This window comes from Leiobunum rupestre, chromosome 7 (genome assembly GCF_980474605.1).
Source record: "Leiobunum rupestre chromosome 7, qqLeiRupe1.1.hap1, whole genome shotgun sequence".
Taxonomy (NCBI): Eukaryota; Metazoa; Arthropoda; class Arachnida; order Opiliones; family Sclerosomatidae; genus Leiobunum; species Leiobunum rupestre.
The window spans coordinates 56,974,042-56,994,340 of NC_143390.1; the positions used below are offsets into that span (position 1 = coordinate 56,974,042).

General features: G+C 30.5%; 1 protein-coding gene across 1 annotated transcript in view; it reads right to left on the minus strand.

Annotated features, from left to right (window-relative positions):
* Nucleotides 1-19,942, minus strand: part of LOC149937551 (uncharacterized) — a 51,609-nt gene extending 31,667 nt beyond the window's left edge. The window contains exons 1-7 of the mRNA XM_090153832.1: nt 19,877-19,942; nt 18,552-18,735; nt 18,192-18,425; nt 17,594-17,716; nt 17,297-17,517; nt 17,091-17,181; nt 14,364-14,510 (exon numbers count right to left, since the gene is read on the minus strand). Of these exons, the coding sequence (XP_090009958.1) occupies nt 14,364-14,510; nt 17,091-17,181; nt 17,297-17,517; nt 17,594-17,716; nt 18,192-18,425; nt 18,552-18,735; nt 19,877-19,942 (1,066 nt within the window). The remainder of the gene's footprint in view (nt 1-14,363; nt 14,511-17,090; nt 17,182-17,296; nt 17,518-17,593; nt 17,717-18,191; nt 18,426-18,551; nt 18,736-19,876) is intronic.
* Between the last annotated feature and the right edge of the window lie 357 nt (nt 19,943-20,299).

Genomic DNA, 20,299 nt, shown 5'->3' on the forward strand with positions numbered 1-20,299 from the left:
CTTGAGGAATTTAATCTTTTTCAAAATTTAAACAAGTTATTTGTTGACCTTGTTTTTTCAACAGGTAGGGGGCGCGATTGAGTTGTAAAATATCACTGTAAAACATAATTGCGAGTAATTTCTTTATTATATCACAGTCGAAATGGGAAAACTCAAGACCTCTCCTCATACAGCTTTTTTAAAAGTTAAAAAAAATGAAGTTATTTATGGGGAAACCAGAACTTAAATGCAAATCTCCCCCCGAAAATCCATGTTATTATGTACCGGCATGTCGAAAACACGCGTTTAAAAGTATGGAGGGATTTACCTTTAAGGTAAAAAGTTGGATTTGTCAAGATCTATTTCTAGACAGGAGAATTTTTAAGCAACATTTAATGGACCATTTAACATGTAGTTTTTCGAATAAAACACTCACTAATAAAAGAGTGTGTGATTGTTTAAATTCAAAACACCAGAAATACACACTCGAAGATGAACTATTAGACGGTAAGATTCAACCTTCGAACTCAAATGTTGAACCAACTACTAACGAAGAAGAAAGTATAGATTCGAATATTCTTAACATGGCTGAAGAAACTTTGAATTCTTTAATGGAGTCTAACTTTGTATTTCCACCTAATTTGAAAATGGCGACTGATAAACAACTGGAAGCACTGGTCTATTTTCAAGAATATTGTAAAAATAATCAAATTTTAATTCCCAACGATGCGGAAACACCCGTTGAAGTTTCGGCAAATCTTGAAAAAACTTGTAAAATGATTTAAAACATGTAAATAAATCTTTTTTCTATTGAATCAAGGATGATTACATACCGAGCTTAATTTGACTTCTACACAAGTTGTATTTTTATATACTACATATCTTAATATATCTATTTACTTATAACTGTTTTAACCAAAATATCTTACTATTAACTTTTAATATCAAAAGTAAATTATAATACATCATTCTAGAAAATACGTATCCTTTTCATATTAAAAGCGTGATTTCAAATTTAAACAAAATAAACAATACTTATTTTTTAAATTATAAACATAACCTTGGATATATTAAAAATTAAGTATAGTTAAATGTTGATTATCTTTTTTTAGATATGTGTATCTTTTTGTATAAAAAAATAGGGCGTTGTCAGATTAAAAAAATAATTACGGTTAATAGTATTATACATATATTCACATTGTGTATAAAAAGGTGAAATTTCCATGGTAGGGAAGCATACTGACTGACAAATTTGTTTCGTTTCGGGGACGTATTTCCAATAAGACAAGTGTTTGAACATTTTTCTTATATAAAAAGTAAATTAGATTTAAATGGAAATAAAGTTTGTAAAAATTTCAAAGAATGCTTTCGATCCAGTTCGCGCAACAAAATTCTCAGCAGGCTTAGATTTAAAATCTGCATATGATTATATATTGGTTTCTGGAGAAAGGTTGTTAATAAAAACAGATTTAAAAATTTTACTTCCCGAAAACACCCATGGTCGTATTGGTAAAATTTGATAATGTTGTAAAAATTTAGAAATCACTTCATAATTTACTATGTTTAAAAAAGCTCCACGCAGTGGTTTGGCGCTTCATTACGGAATTGATGTTTTAGCCGGAGTTATTGACATTGACTATACTGGACCAATTGGTATTGTTTTAATCAATCATGGGAAAGCTGATTATAAAATTTTAAGAGGTGATAAAATAGCGCAATTGATTTGTGAGAGAATATTTTATCCATCAGTAGTAGAGTGTGAAGTATGTTTAACCAAGACTTTACCTAAAGTTTTTTACATAATATTGTATTTCTTGTTATTAAACAGAAATTTAAAGAAACGGAAAGAGGTTGTCATGGGTTCGGTTCAACCAACTAACACAACTTAATGTTTATAATTTAATTTATGTAAAATAATTAAATAAATATTTAATCAACAGTTAAAAAATGTTTTATTTTTTTATTTTTATATAAACAAATATTGGTATATATGATTATACATAGTCTTTGCTAAAAAAGAGTTAATATAATTTTATTACAAGAAAACAATGTATAAATACAATCCCGATAAAAAAATTAACTAGGTATATATGATCAATTCTTTCTAAATCAGATCATCCCTACTATGATTGTTTGATGAATATAATTATTGATAAAATAAGAGTAGTATCTCTAAGTATAGTAATAAAACTCAAGAACGCATAAGTTTTATTAACAATTGATAGCATCGACCTCAAACTAAATTTATATTGCCACACAAAATTATTTAAAAAGCTTTAAAAATTATAAATGTGGAGCACGTATTAATAAAATATTCCACTGACTTTGTAAAAAGCTGGATTATTTTCAACTTATATTAAATATGTTAGAAATTCTATTTAAAAATATTTTAGAAATTTATTATTTTTTAAATATTTGCTAAAAACACTTTCAAATTAACAATTTACTATCATTTAAGATATTCAATAATAATTATAATATGTATTTACCAAAACAATCTTTGCAGATAAAAAAGAATGTTTATATATGTTGGTAAACAAGACAGCACAAACAAATATACTAAATTAATATTGAGTTAATTAAACAATAAAAAATAAAATTAAACAAAGAACAAAAATAAGAATAATAATTTAATAAAAAAATATTCAAAAGAATAATTAAAAAAATAAGATTGAGCTCTATTAAAAGAAAAATTAATTAGTTTATAACAATTTAAATAACAATGTTATAAATTCCTCCATCCGTAAATAATATTTGTATTTGTTCTGAAGTAGTTAAGATTTAATTTGAGACATAAGTTTAAAAGTTGGATATTTTAAAACAAATGTTAATGTGATGTTCTAAATGGGATGTTAAAGATTTCAATTTAATTTGCTTATTATTTTTGTTGTTTTTGATGTATTAAAAACATTGCACAATCAATAATATGTGCACGGTAATTTTCCACCAACTATTTCAATTTCTATTACAAACATTGAAGATTTAAACAATATTAGCAATTGGTGGCTCAAGGATTTAACTTATATTACATTAAAACCACTTTCGTTCCGAATACAAGATCTTTACGATGTTCTAGTTCCATAATATAGAAAATCTACAATTAACGTGGAAATTGTAGATATATTTTCCAATACCAAGATCCACATTTGGAAAAATTATAATTCTATTTAAAAATCTATTTTTTTGGACAAAGATTTCCGTCAAAGTCCTACAAAACTGTTAAATGTACTCATAAGACAAGAAAATTTACACTTATACGAAATGTTTAGTATATTTTCTACAAAATCATGTTTGGATGTATTATGCAATAACCGTATGATTAAATATTATAAGAATTAATGTCGTTATCGCGATTTTTAGTGTTATTTAAAACTTTGAATGCTTGAATTTGTAAAATATTTCAAACAAGGCAAGAATAAGTTCCACTTAACCGAGAGAAGAGTATATGAATCGCAAAACACATTCTTGCCGGGGGGCCACGCTATTAATGGATAGGTAATTAACTTCTAGTCGTTTTACCTGTGGGTAAAAGTGATGGATATGTAGTCAATCGAACCTGTGGTAAAACTGGGGTGTTATCATGTTGCCGAGCTTGTTCACCTTGGTATTAGGTATTATTTTTACGGTCTGTTATTGAACGTTCACAATTTACTTCTCTGCGATTCAATAGGATTTATTGACCATCGCCTTGATTAATGTGTATTGTATGTTACAATTATTACAATAAGTTTAATTTATTTATTCCGAGAGTTTGATTTACCACATACTATACAAAAAAAGTGTTATATTATTAAATTTAACATATTAAAAATGGTGTCCTAGGTAAAATATTTACATGTCAAAAGAACATTATTAGATAAATAGACAAAGCTTAAAGAACATTTTCAATATAATATTATATCATATGGGCTTTGAGTTTTAAAATATAAAATATATTACAACAGATTTGACATACTATGAATTACATTATTTTTGTGGTATTTATGAAGATTATAGTAGAATATCGCATTAGGAAACATTTTCATAATGAGTTTTAATGAAGTTTGCAATTGTCAATTTAAAAGTAACAGTCCATTAGTTTGATATTTAAGAACATGTTGCCAATTATGTGATTATTAAATTTTAGAGTCATTCCAGGTGAAATAATATTAAATTATTTTAGAATAAAGTCTTTATCTTTCAAGATTTACGGTTCTATTAAATAACATGGAACAATGACAACATTTTATAATCCGAGTAAATCAATCCTATTTCTTTTGAAATAAATTGTGCACCGTTTTGCAAAATAGCGCAAATTAATGTATCTCTTGTTGCAATAAATTCTATTTTATTAGTGATTTGAAGAAAAAACCCATGGACAGTTTCATATAAAACGGGTAGATTTGAATTCATTTTGGCTTATTATAATAAAATTGGGTAAGTTCTTATATTATTGGATTAACTGAAATTATTATGATTAACTTGATAATAAATTGAAAACTTTCGAATACATTTTGGTAAATTCTTGTATCTTGGGTTAATTGAAATAAATTTAGTAAAAACAACATTGTCTACATTCATATAAATTTGAAGAAATTCAAATGTTATTTTTATTTGAATATTTGGTAAATTCCAATAATATTGCGTAATTAATATAATTTTGTTTAGTCTTTTAATTTTGACTAAGTTCAATTTACAAAGTGTAAGTTCATTTACCATTGGGTGGTGCCTCAGGTATTAACTTAGGTGATTATTATTATTAATAGGAATAATATCGATACATTTATTATCTAGTTAAAATAAATATTGGGTAAATTTATGTAATATTTTTGTAATTAGATGAGTGCTTGCAACGAAAAAAATGACAGAATTATTGTAGAATAATTACGGATTTTATCGGAACATAAGGTATTTGGTGGCAGGTGTTTTGAAAACAAATGGCATAATTAAGAACTAGCTCAAAAACAGGTAGCTGATTTAAACAGCCCTATAATATTACAAATCTTTGTAAAACTTTAGTTTTGGGAAATACCGCTAGAAGACGCCAGTCACATTTAACCATCATGTGATACGAGTGACTACAGCAACTTTTTCTTGATTTTTATAATCATCCAGTATTTATCAACGAATTTTTTCCGATGACTGACAGTCAGTCAAATACGTGAAAAATACATTTTGAAAGTAAAAGGATAAAGAGTTTCAACTCGAATTTTAAGGCAACCTTTTTTAAATGTAAACGAGTTGGCAGTTGGAGAAAGGGTGATCATCCTTTACTAATTCATAAACATCGGTATCTGAATTGCAAATTTGTTCAGGATGAATCTACAGAAAATGTTCCCGTGCTACGCATAACGAACAATCCTTGGAATTTAGGTCCAATGCGATCTGAATTGGTACGAATACAATGGTTTAAAAATTTCCCGATTGATCACATAGACGTAAGAGATTTGGCATAAGCTGGTTTTTACAACACAGATTTCAAAGATTGTGTCAAATGTTTCTGCTGCGATGGAAAGCTGTTATGCTGGAAAAAGAACGATATTCCTTTCGAAGAACATGCAAAATATTACCCGAGATGTAAATTAGTTTTAAAGCAGAACTGTGGTAATATACCGTGCGAGTATCGCTCAAATCAAAAACCCTATTCTAGCTTAAACGAGAAGGTTTTGGTCTATTGTTTAATTAATCATTTAATAAACAGTCTAGATCGAAAGAAATCTAAACTATTTTCTAGCATTTTATAATGAATTTTTTAGCAAAATACCGGTCGATCGAGTACCATAAAAAATATAATTTAGTTAACATTTAATGGTCAAATTAAAACAAAGGATAAAACAAATATTAAATTGTTTGTAATTTATACTAAAAATATTACGTTGAATAACAAAAAAGGAGTATCATTTTGAACGACTTATTTTTGAACATGTTTTCAATATTTATAATTGTGTCTAAAAGAAAAGTTAACTACCGAAAAACTCCTAAAATTAAAACAGTAAAAATGTTTCAAAGTTAAAAAAAACCAATGTTTCAAACTTTTAAAAAAAATGGGTTTGGAATATATAACCCTTACGAACCACCATGCAAGCTACAAGCAAGTGTTTAGATAGGACACAAAACGTCAAACATCAAATAAATTGCTAAATTATATAAATGGCAAAACTGACAATCAAATATACTATTATATAAATAATTTCAATCTTTATGTGCAAAGATTTATTGAAAAGTTACTCAAACGGATGACATTACTGAAAGCATCCGAATCTAATTTCTACAGGATTAACATCTAAAGAAAAATTTTACAATTTTTACACCTAAAAACAACGCTATCAACATAATGAAAAATTGTAATTATTTAGAAATTTGTAACCTTTTGAAATTACTTTGAATAATTTTTTTTAAACCTTATCAAGCTGGCTTATTTCATATTCACTAAACAATTTGGCTGAAGTGAAGATGTTTGTACTTTTTACAGACAAAAATACATTTAAAAATCGAGATTGTTAATTTTGTGCGACATTATTATTTGTCTAACTTGTTTTCATTGAGAACGGTGTAAATGACTAAAAACTTTGCAAATTTGGTAGTTTGGAAAGTTTGTTTTCGTGATAGTGTGCTCATTTCGTGTAAACTGTTTAATAAAACTATAGCGAAATAATATAATTTGTTAAATAGTATATTTATCAAATTTTGGTTTAATAAATATTTATATAAATATGATGACAGAGAATACATTATTTGTTTACAAGCTGAAAACACTTTTTAAATATTGTACGTCGTTTAAACAATGATCAATTAATTCCCTTACGTCAAATGGGCAATAACCTATAAATTGATTTAAAAAATCTTCTTCCACTTGATTATCCTGTGAAATACGAAAGGCGTCGTAGATTACTACGAAATCACAGAGTGCTTCTCGCTTTTCCAATGGTTTATAAATCTCTTGAAATTTCGAAAAATTATCAACCAATACACAAAACATTTGGTTTACAGCAAACATGCTATTTCTTAACAGATTTAACTGTCCATCTATACACACTTTAAATTCGTTTAAAGCTAACACTGGCTCTCGACTAAGCAATATGCTGGTTGAATAGTTAATTTCGTATTCAAGATACTTTTGCGTAAAAGGTAATAATGACCACATAAATTTTACGCCATCGGAAGACACCTCAAAAGTGTGATGAAAAGTACAATCGGAATAAGGTTCAACGATCGGAATTGGCAGGTTAACCTTTTTTATTGATATAGAGCTTAGACTTTCAATGATTAAAGGCCATGCCTTTGTGAGGGCGTCCCATGTTTGCAAGGAAATGCTAGTGCTTTGGTTTCCATTGGAAATGTAAATTCCGGGCTCTTTACAAAAAAATTGATACGGTTTCCACCAGTCGACTGTCTGACCTAAATTTAAAAAATAAATGCTTAAAACAATATAAGTTATTTTAAGAAATACAAGTTTTAACGTACCCTTTTTAAAGGCCATTGTGTATTTAATGAATTCTTCAAGATAAATAGTACCAAAAATCAACTTTTTTGTTATCAAAATACACCATTTTTTACGACTTAATTAGAAATTCAACGTAACGGCTATAAAACACAGTGAATTTAGTTCTAGCTAGATCGAATAAAAACGTCCAGGAATATTTTAATAGAGCGCGGCGCGTTTCTTACCATCCTTCCTTATCGTAAGGCTTCTTCTCCCGGTATACCCTGCACTTTGTTGGTGCGCGTAACGTTTTCCCTCCACCAAGATAGCCCGCCGGCTAAGACAGTTGGGGAAACTCCACCTCGATGAGGGATGTTTTATCTGAGCGTTTAGTATGTAATACTATTATGTAAATTTATAAAAGTGCGGTAGAGGGCCAAGTCAACCAGCGATTTATAGTCCTGTATACATCCATACAACATATTATAAATATAATTATTAAAATATAACTTAACATTTTTAAAGACAATACAAAAGTAAATTAATTAAAATTTGAAAAACGCAGCCGATACATTTAAGCGATTATACAAAATACCAAGAGAACACATCCACTACCCGAAACACCGTTGTTTTGTCTGATTTTTTATTTATTTTAAATCAATCGATTTTATGACTCACTTTACTGTCTGATAAGCTTTGCATTCTGTGAGGTTAATATGTTAATTTTTGAAAATCATGGTTTACTATCAAATTTTGTGATTTAGTTTTTAACAATTAATCTAGTTTATAACTAACAAGTGTTGCTTATTTGAATAAAATTAATAACATAACTATTTTCCAAATTTTGTTTTTTAACCAAAAATTCAAAATGAATACTACAATGTTATAAGATAATTTTCAACTCGGAACCTGAAATTAAATATACATGTAAAATTGTTATTATTTTTTCGGAAAAATTGTCTTACATCCTTCTAGGTATCACACTTTAAAGTTAAAAAACTCTGATATTCAAATTTAAAAAATACTTAATTAATGCACTAAGTTACGTTTAAAAGAACCTTTTGTAAACACGAATTCATCCATTTGTTAAACATAAATTCCAGATTAGATGATGTATGTATGATTGGCAAGACTCTTGTCAGTAAGATGAATTCTTATGCAACTTTATTCTGCTTTTAATACTTTAAAATACATTTCAAATATGGAAATATAGAAAGAAAAATACTACTAAAATCCCCTTTTAATTGCATCAAAATACACTCCAATATACAAATATTTAAAAATACTTAATTAATGTACTAAGTTACGTTTAAAAGAACCTTTTGTAAACCCGCTTTCTAGTTTTCTGCTCTCTTCTAACTATCTTGCAATATTTTCAATCTGTTTTTATATCTTTAACTTTATTTCTCAGTAAAATTTCTCTTTGACTAGCTTCCTCTAGCTTAAATTTCCACTCTTCAATATGCTTTTCCATTTCTTCCAAATGCTTTCTTATTTCTTGCAATCTAACCACGTCACATTATACTCTTCCACTATTTTACTCGCTTCTTGAAATGTATTGAAATCCATATAGTTATAAGTAATTAAACCTAATTCATATAAAAGTTCAGAAATGCTAAAATTTAGATCGTCTGATATACCCTTCTCTCTACTACGTCACAAGTGTTTTGTTGAAGAGAATCAAATTAATTATAAACTCCAATTAATATCATTAAGTGCCTTTATACCAAAGTAGTGCTTTATCCAACATCACAAGCATTTTGTTTAAATAAATATCTCAAGTTTTAGTATGATAAACGTATCTTTCTCAAGTATTGTAATTGTACACGTGATTCCGTATATTCAAAATTAACGTTATTTATAAAACGTATGACCGTACTTTCAAGGGGTGGTTTTGAATAGCGCCAACAACCCAAGAAATCGAACGCTTCGCATTCTTCACTTTATAAGAGAAAGTGAAACTGCAAATGTTTTAAACAAAAATAATACAAATACAAATTTGTTATACTAAAAAAATATCCGTACGCGTAAAGACAATATGGAAGAAAGTCAAATATTTCATGTTATGTTAACGTAATTCTGATAAATGCAATAAAAACATTAATCGGGTAAAATATGAATCCATAATTAAACCTAGCGGTGAAATTATGTAAAAATGTTATTAAATACAACACGGTTCAAATAAATATTTTATATAATGGTAGACAAATTGAGGTGGTTTTAGAAAACTTGCTTTTTAAAGCAATAAACATAAATAAATAAATAATAAATAAGTGTAGTGTAAACCTTTAAAAAAGTTTAATCCTTAGTTCTACGGTACCACATTTCCGAAGAGAACACTAAGTTGTGTTATTTAAGAAAGAGTAATTTTCCATCAATATTGCTAATATAATACAGGTTGTAAAACAATATTATGTTGTATAATCAGTAAATTATAATTAAAGCTAAATTGTTTTTCATCTGATACCTCGAATTGAAAACCTATTAAAATTTTGTGTTAAATAAAATTTTGTTTTTATCTTTTTATTAGAATAACAAATCTAAAACGGTTGCGCGCGTATGTTCGAAAAAGCACACTAGGTCAAACAACTGATTTAGCCTGTTTAAACATGTAAATAAATCCCTCCATGTAAAAGGGTATATACGATAAAATTAAATTGTCTTATGATTAACGTTTGATATTAGTGTACAAGGTTACACTTATTATTTATTAATATAAGATAAAATTATTTTTGAGAAAATTAATTTTATTCTAGCGAGACATTCCGAATAATGATATTTATTAATAATAATTCTTATATTAAATTATAATAAAAGCTTTTACAGATATTTGATGTATAGAAACTACGCGAACAATATAAAAATACGAAATGATATTGTTTTATTGACAATTCTTTTGGTTTTATTTTTACCTTTTTATTAATTAAATTAAAAAAAACATGTTGTTTATATTCAAAACCATTATTAGCAATGATGCTGTTATTCAAATGTAATGTTTTAAGGTAATTCAAGATAAAAGCTGCTCTTTTACCTACGTAAACACATTACATCAGCATAAAATCAAATAATTTGCTAGGTTAATATTTATTAATATATTCATTTAATTATACTAATTAACTATTACAAATTTTTAGCCCGAATTTCAAACCTAGTGCCTCATTTCGTAGTAAAGAAAAAATTCTGCGAATTAAATAAATTTTAATTATATCTTTGTATTTCTTCTAATTTGTTTTTTATATTTATATATTTACAACCTTTCAATTTTTAATTCTATCTTTATTGTATAATATATTTTGTACAGTTTTTTTGCAATTGTTTTGTTAATCTTTATTGTTTATATAATTTAACTTGTAATTCTTGAAAAAATAATTTTATGGGTGTAAAAAATGTAATCTTATTTATTTATTGCACTATCCTGGTAGCTAATACATTTATTTTTTGCGAAAAAGTATTATTATTATTATTATTATTATTATTATTATTATTATTACTATTATTATTAAGTATTACAAAAGATTGTATCTTCAAAAAGTAAATTGTTATTTAGCTTTGTTTTAAAAGAAATTATTTTTATTTACAATTTTTTTCAAATTAGAGGATTTAGTAATTGATATTTTATTAATATCTGGCATTTAGTTGTAAAAACCAGTTTTTTCTTCTCAATGGCTCTGTGGAATGTCTCCTGGCGAAACGTGATCTGCGTTTATAATTTTATCGTTTTAGCGCGGTTATGCGAAAGTGAGTAAAAAATAGAGTAGGATCAATGATGCCAGATGTTAATAAACATTTTTGCGTTTGAAAGTGTGATATCATTAGTAAATTGTTGAAAAATCCAAACCAGTTTTACAAGGTTGAAATGTAGTTGATAAATTCTACGCGTGTAGATAATTAAGGGGGTGGTTATCAAATCAGTTTTACAAGGCTAATGCAATAGAATGTTGAACCAGTTCTATCCCAGAAGTAATTATAATTTATGAATTTAAAGATATAGCTCGCAATCTGGCAGAATTTTATAGCTCGCGTCGTCTACGATTGCTTTGGGTGTTTCTCGTAACGAGGTTCAGCAGAAAGTTAAAATTATCAATCAATTAAAGTAAGTAATATGTTATTTGATATCAATTAAAATTAATAAACTTAATTTTGTTTTAATTTAATCACCAATTAACGGCCGTTCGTTCACTGTGTATAGTCAGAGAAAATTCTATCTACGTATATTCACAATATTGCTATTTTTAATTTAAAAAAGTTAATTTTATTTTTTATTTATTTTAAATAATGGTTTTGGAATTTTTATTGATAATGTAACTTAAAATGTTTTTCCTACTTTAGAATATATTATTTTACTATTAAAAATCAAACAGGCATTCGTTTGGGTAAAATTATAGTCTTTTGGGTTGCAAAAGTTATATAAGCTCGGCTAAATTTAAATTATATTCATTTAAATAACCAATAGTTGAATAAAAATTGTAAAATGTTTAAATAAAACAAACAATTATTTAAATAAATACCACTTTTTATTCAAATAAATGCTTGGTTACTTAAAAACATAATTAAATAAGTTAAAATGATATTCTTTTTCCCAACGTTTTAAAATAAATCGGAAAATTTGTGGATAATGAATACACAATTGCGAGCACTAGCAAGAGTAACAATAAAAACAACATTGTATCTTCAAAAATAAACAAAAAATTATTTTATATTGATAAAGTAGTATGATTTGAATCGCTAAAACAAAAAACATTGTATCTTTAAAAGTAAATAAACTGAATTTTTTATAATATGTTAGCGACTAAATCTTTAGCGGATATCGACCAATCAAGCCCATTGTAAGGTTTAAACATATTTATTAATTGTGTATTGATGTGTTTATTATGTAATTGATTTATTATTTAAAAAAAATTGTTTTATTTGATTATGTTACTTTAGAATGTATTAGTGTACTATTGAAAACCAATTTCCTGTTTGGGTAAAATTGTACCTTTGTATTGCAAATGTAAAAACTTTGTATCTCCAAAAGTAAAAACATTTTATTTTATTTATTATAAACATAATTGGCTATATCTCGGGCAGATATTGACCAATTAGCGCCATTGTAATTTGTTGTGATTTTAAAATATGTATTGATTGTTTATTATGTCGTTATTGTATTATTTATTTTTCTCCAAAAGTAAATAAATTGAAGTTTCATTTCAACAGGGGTAAAACATAAGTTATTGGGCGGATATTGACCAATCAGGCCTATTGCAATTTATTGTGTTTTAAAATATGTAATTTATTTTGACAGGGGTATGTTAGATAGCACGTGACAGACAAACTTGTCAAGGCTATAAAGCGAAGGTCGCGAATTCGTTTCCCTTTCTCGCAATTAACTAATTAGCATTTTAAATGGCTAAAAAACGAAAAAAAAAGTGATGTCAAAAGTAAATAAGTTGAAGTAGTCGGGGCAGTCAAACATTACCCCCGATATCTCGGTCCGAGCTTGTTCGATCGTGTCCAAACTTGTTGGGGTGATAGACCGAGGCTTAGGGGTTGTGGACAGTGGTCAAGCATCGAGGTCAAAGGTCATCTTCAAGGTCAAATCTGAGATTGAAAACAAAAATATTTTGTTGACTTTTTCCAGGGTCAAAAACTGGTTTTTGGAAAAAAAATTGTGGTCATTTTGGCGGCCAGTTCTTCAAGGTCAAATTTGAGATTGAAAACAAAAATATTTTGTTGACTTCTTCCAAGGTCAAAAACTGGTTTTTGGAAAATAAATTGGGGTTATCTTGGATTACATGTTCAAATATGATCCATCTCTACTTAATTGTACTTGTTTTCGAAGGGTTCGGGTTACTTTGACTAGTTGTTCCCAGTGCCAATGATAGACTTTGAATTCAACTTTGACTAGTTATTTCAAATTTCTTGGAAAGACTTGGAAGTCGTGACTTTGGTAAACTCTGAAGGTCGTCTTGAATACTAATCTGACAAGGCTCTCTTGAGAAAAATTTGGCAAGCAACTCAGATAGTATGGCACATTTAAAAAGTTTTTCGGCCTTTGCAATGTTGTTTTTTTTAAATTCAATGCCAGGAAGTATACGTTCTGTCATAAGCCTATCAACCCTAAGTTTGAAGCGCGCATAGCGCCCTTTGTATCACCACTGGACGGGCGAAAAAGAAGAAATCAGGTGATAGTATCGGCACCTGGTAGAAATAAATTGAAGCTTCTTCCTTCAACCTTTCTCTCTACGCACCTCTCTGTTACTAAAGCAGCTGGCATCATGCATTGCGAGACGCGTTACGTTTGTCTTTTCCGCCACCGGGTGGATTTAGCGCTGTACTTTTAACAGTCGTTAGCTTGAACCAACACTGCCTTTCGATTCAAAATTAGGGTTGATAGGCTTATGGTTCTATATGGCAATCAACGAGAGTCCAAACGCCAAAATCACCATAAACAGCTCCCGTAACAAATATTTGTGTTTGAACTTGATAGTAGTAAAGTTGATTTTATTAAATCTATACCCTTTTTCAGTTAATCCCAGACATGAATTAGCAGACATTTCGTCTAGAGAGCTATTTTTTAAACTTAAAGGAGCTTTAATTTCAAGGGCACGTTTGCCACATCATAATGGATATTCTTTGTATGGATATTCTTTGGTCAAAACTAGGCCTGAATCTTGCACAACAAATTTAACATGGTTATCTTTCATTTGCTGAAAATAAACCTTTCTAGCCGTTTCTTCATTCTCCAAACCCCACCTGGTTGCTTAAGTGGAAAAACTATGATTGGCTGGATAGCATATAATTAGTAATGATAAAGAAGGCATGGATGGGTCAGTATGACAAGCGCTTTTAAAATTGGATGCAGTAATCGTTCCTGCTCGGAGTCGTTGCCATAGCTTGCTTTTGGATTGTAACTTGGTTTCTCTTGCGGCTCTACTAATTTGCTAATGAAAATAGCTTAGAAATCTAAATATAATGCTCTTTGGTATAAAAGAAAATAAACCATCGGAGCTTTTGGTTATTGTAGCTGAAGGACTGCACTTAGTTTTAAAACGCCTTCGTTTCCTGTCCATACCTACATCTAATCCGCTAGCCAAATCCGAGGTGCCCTCTGCTTTGTTTTGCTTCTGACGAGCTTTACCATAATCAGCTAAGCAAAGCAAACAAACAAAGAATAAAGTTTCTAGTTTTGTCGGATTTAAATTGTTTAAATCAAAATAAAAGCTTGATCATACTTGTCTTATAGACAATTTTTCCATCGTGTAAACTCAAAGTTTCTTTTGATTTTGTCAAGTCTTTATTTTATTTTGTGGCATTACGAGTTGGTGGCCAATAACATTTATTTTATCGGTAAGGCACCAAGATATAGGCACAACTGATACTGTACTATCATCTAAAATACTGCATACATCTAAAAGATAAACAAAACGACACAAAAACCAGAAACAAAAGCCAAGCATTATTTTTTTTGAACTCCTTGATTAAATAATTTGAATAAAGGATGTCGGTAAACTGAATTAAGTTTAATATTTTTGCATTAGCACTTGACTATTTATTGAATTAGTTTAGTTCAAATATGTTTCTGGAAAGTATTCGGATATATCTAATTTGAAAATATCTATAAAAGTATAAAATTAAAAGAGATCGTTAATTTACTTGTCGTGGGTTTTTAAAAAAATGTTTTAAGATAATGGTTATTTGATATTTATGAAAATAATAACCTAAGAGTTGTGAAGAACTGGAATTATTGTAGCTAAAGAGTCGTTTCGGTTTAAGTGAAGGACACAATTGCGTTCAAACAGACTTAAAGGATATGATTTAACTGTCTTTGAAAATCTGGCAATTAACATTCACAGAGCAGATGAATCTAGAGAATAACTAAAAATATTGTCATAATATTTACACAAGTTCCCAGCTATCATTATTTCTTTTTCTCTTGTCCGATAAATGTGTTTAACTATAATAACATCACCTGTAATTGACTTTACGCAGTTATTGGCGGAATGAATGGAGATGCAATATTTAGGGGTTTCAAGCTTCTTAAATGACTCAGCCCCATGTGGTACAATCCTAATCTGGTCTTTAAATGGCTGTTTAAGAACAGTACCCGTAATCTTTTTGTTCTCACCACAGACTCTATGACCTTCATTTTACCGCTTACACAATTGTTGAAGAGGTTTATTTAGAGACCTCAACTTTTTTTCAAAAGCTGCAGATGCTTTTCAAATACATCTAAAGGGCCAAATCGTTTACATCTGTCACTAAATGTTTTAAAGAATGAACATTAAAGCTAACAAACGTTTGGCCATAAAAATCTGGGCAAGGCGAAACATATAAATCCAATAATTGTTCAGCATATTCAACAAGAGTTACGATTAAAATTGGGGAAGCGACTTTGTAGATTGAGCATTGAAGCAATCGAAAATGATCCAAAGCATCGTTAGCTACAATTCCCTTACACACGACAGGGCCGGTATAGAGGAGGAACTGTCGGGACTCAGTTGCCTTCCAACGATCTATGTGCTTCATTGATCTAGGCTTTCTTGCCAATTCGCTAGGAATATGGTTTGAACAATTTATAAGCCTCGAAGACATTTCTGTTATCTGATTAGTACTTAGACGAACTATAAATTTTCCCTTTTAAACCCAAGTCTTGAGAAACCTTCTGGTAACTCCTAAACAAACAAAGTGCTTGTAATCGAAGGGAAATTGTGCTACCATATCTAAGACTTCGTGGGTTAGCGTTCACCATGAAAATGGTGTTCCTCATTATCTTGATTTCTGAATGTATGTTGAAAAAAATTGAAATGTTTATTTACATTGGAATTCTTGCAATTCGCCATAAATTCGGCACCGCAAGACACGACAGGTCGTTCACCCTTTTATTTAAATATGGGCCGTAAACCGAGGTTTCCGTGTAATTCCCTGGACAAATCTGAGGATCCCCCAGAAGTCATTCACCATGAGCGTTCGTTCAAACAACTTTCTGATGACCTTGAAATAATGAAAGTTTACATGAGAAAAGCACAAGAACATCAAAAGAAGTATTATGATCAGCGACGAGAGGACATGGAGCTTCCAGTGTGTACACTAGTATGGCTGGAGACTCATGACCTTTCCCAGGGTGCGAGCTACCATTCCGCAAAGTTTTTTTCCTTTGGTTAGAACGACAGTAACTTGTTATCTCGACCTCTCGCCATTCCATTATTTTTTGTTATTCTTAAAATAAGGGAGAATTCCAAGAACTGAGCAAATTAGAGATTGATGGTCTCGACTATATTGTGAGTGCTTTTCATCTATTTTTTATTCAATAAATTTCGTTAATGTTAACCAAATCCGTGTCGTTTTTTTTTAATTAAGCCTTAAGTGATATCTCGGGTGAAACCCATATATGTAACCGAGGATCACGTTAAGCTAATAAATAATTAAGTGATCGGTTACAAATTCATCAACCTAAAATGGGTGTTTTTATTTCTGCGTCAAAGCTGTTTCATGAACTTTTTAAGGCAATTGGGTTAGAGTGTTGACTATTTATATAACATTTTTCTGATCGAAAAGCTAAAAATTGATTGGAATGTGAGATTGAAAACAAAGTTTATTTTAAATCAGTATTTAAATTCATCAACCCAAAATGGGTGCTTTTATCTCTGCGTCAACGCTGTTTCGTGAACTTTTTAAAAAAATTGGGTTAGATTGTTGACTATTTATATAGATAACATTTTGGGCATACTAACTCTGCTTTGAAGGTAAATCAGACTCTGCACATCTTGGATTCCAGATTGTTGAACAGCCGACTGTTGTTGCGCTAATAGATCTGACAACTATAGCGACATGATAAATTATGTTTTATAGTAATTTTTTTACCTCATTGAAATAACCTACTTGTTCTCCATACTGAGTTTACAGGGCCAAATTTTGATAAATTTGAGCCTGCACTTGAGGTAACTGAAAAGCCATTTGAGAATTGAGCTGTTCAATAATTAAATGTTGCAGTTGAATTTGTTGAGAGTATTGATGCTGTTGACGTTGCTGCTGCTGCTGTTGAGCGATTTGAGCAGAAATCTGACTTGCTGAACCCAAAGGTAAAGAAGACTTCTTAAGGCTGGAGTTCCAGATTGTTGTGTAGCAGCTTGTTGTTAAGCCCTCAATGCCGATAACTGTTTCCCGATTAGAATATTCAGTGAGGGTAATAGTCTGAATTGCTCCACTTTTAAGTTCTGGTGTGATATTTACCTGCTGTGCGTACTTGCTTTGAGATAATTGTTTTTGCACCTGTCGAATCAGGCTTTGAGCTTCGACACTGAGTTGTTGGACAAGTTGAAGTTGGTGCTGAGATTGGACTTGTTGTTGGGTGATCTGTTGTGAAAACTGGGCAGCGGAAGCCAGAACATAAATTTGACTTTCTACCTGTTGAGGTCCTGCTGTTTTTTTAAAGCTGATAACTACTCAGAATTTATAAAGGTTAGTTGTTTTCACATTTTAGATTAAGATTTTCGGAGTGTTAACAATTGTGCGTATTATCCTCGAAGATAAGTGCTTTGAGAAATTTGGATTTGTAGTTAACTACTAAGTCACTGAGCAAGTTGACCTTGAGAGTTCTGTTCCTGTTGATCTTGTGGTTGGATTACTTGCTGAGAAAGTTGAGAAACGGTGCTAAGCAGAAAATCCAGGCTTTGAGGTGTCCAACCCAGACTGTTGCTGAGTCCTAATAGCTAATAGCTCCTCGAAGATAACCACAACCGTCATTTCATCTTGATCGTTTCTTAATTCTTTGACATAATTTAATAATGCAGAAGTACCTGTTGTTCGTAATGAGTCTGGCGTGATTGACTTTGACTTTGTTGTTGCTGAACTTGGCTTCCAAGTTGTTGTAGAAGTTGCTGTTGCTTTTGTTGGATATTTTGTTGTTGAACTTGTCCTTGCTCTTGGTCAACTTGGGCGGAGAGCTGTGATGCGGATCCCAGAACGTAGATGGGCCCTTGAACAGCATCATAATCGGATTGCTGACCTGCAGATTGCTGTTTGGTGATTAAAACAGCGACCGAATGGAAAAAACATTCAGTTCCTGTTGATTGTGTGTTTGAGTTTGCCGTTTACGGTAATAAAGTCATTTTACATGTTTTTTTTACATATGGAATTTATATTTATTGTGTGCCCACATTTTCACATTAAATTATATTTATCATTTTACCTGTTGTTTTAGAGTTACGCTTGGGGCAATCTGTTGGATCTGTGTCGGAAGTTCTTGAATTAGCTGTTGTTGCTGCTGCTGTTTCTGATGTGGTTGCTATTGTTGCTGCTGCCGCGGTTGATGTCGTTGCTGATATTGGTTTTGTCCATCCAGGAGTTCTTCTAATAACTCTTTCGTCTCGCTGCTAAGAGCATTTGTAGAACCCTCTGCAAAAAGGATAATTTAATTTATTTGCTGTGAGTGTAAATAAAGTTTACTAACGTTAGAGTTGCTGAATAAATTATTGCAAAATCTGCGCAATTTATTTATCTTGGAGCAAATCAATCTATTTCAATACATATACTTATTCGTCAATTTGAGCTTTCAAAATTTAGCTACATAATTCAAGAATGGAACACTTACCGTTCCTGCTACTGCTTCTTGTACGTCCTCACTCTGAGCAGCGATCAGTTCAATTTGTAGCAGAGACCTTTGCTAAAAGCCTCTTCAGGCTACTCTCTATCTCCCTAACGACTGTTTTAAAACGTGAAAAAATTGACAGGGTTTACTATTTATTTTTCTTTTAAAGATTTTCCCCTAGTTCCGGCCCATGAACCAAATTTCTACTCCATTTAAAATAACAGTTTTATCGCAAATTACCCTAAATGGTTACTTTTACTGTAATATTTATCTTTTGATAAATTTATTATCCTTTAAATTTATCCTAAACACTTTAGGTTAGAAGTGTTCGGTGTTGTTGATAAAATTGTATTCCCACATTCTTTGCGGTCAGAAACGTAAAAATAGAGAAAAAGGTACATCCTATTTGGAATAAACGAATAAGAGAAGGTCATAACAGGACACTGGTTGGTTGGTCTGCTGTTTCGTACCTCGTATCGAGTTCAGATCCGACTGACAAACCTTATGTTAGTCCACCAGACCGCAGTGTAAATTCAACTCAGGATTCTACCGCTACAACTTTCTAGTGCAATGTTGTTTTCTACCACGATTCATAATGTTTGACATCTAGCTGCACTACGTTTTTTGGCTAACTTAATGAACTTTGCATCGTGAAAACAAGAAACTAGAACTCAACGGGATACGCTGGCCTCGAACCGAGTCCACAGTCCATCGTCCAAAAAACGCTATCTTCTAAAATCTCAGCAGTGATACTCTACGCTCACTCCGTTGACGGGGCTCGCACGTATCGCTTTGTTCTGACTGATTCTAATATCGTTATCTCTTCAAATAGGTTGGTAAACTGTATCATATTTTTTTGCTCCATACTCTGTTGTTAAATAAGCTTACGGAGAGCCTCGTCAGCACCACGCGGCGCACCCACTCACCATGGGGAAGACGACACGTTCCAACTCGACGACGGATGTACCTGTCGGACCAGCTATAGCTGACATTTTCACGGAATTGAAGGTGATCTCCAAAAAGCTAGATAATGTATCCCTAAGCCTTAGTGACAGTAGCTGTCATTGATAAAAATGGAAAAATCTATATCAGACATTCAAGACGTACTAAAAGATCTAGTCTCCTAGATTACAGAGTTTATATTTTCGAAAGCTAAACAAAGAAGTGAGGAGAACAGAATGATAATTGACAATCTAGAAATACTGATTAAACGTAATAATTTGTCAATCAGGGGAGTAGCGGATACCGACACGGAAGGTAGGGGCTACTCACAACAATCCAAGATATGTTCTTACAAAAGTTACAAATTAAAGTTCCAGTAACCCCTACCTAAGTATTTCGTAAAGGCC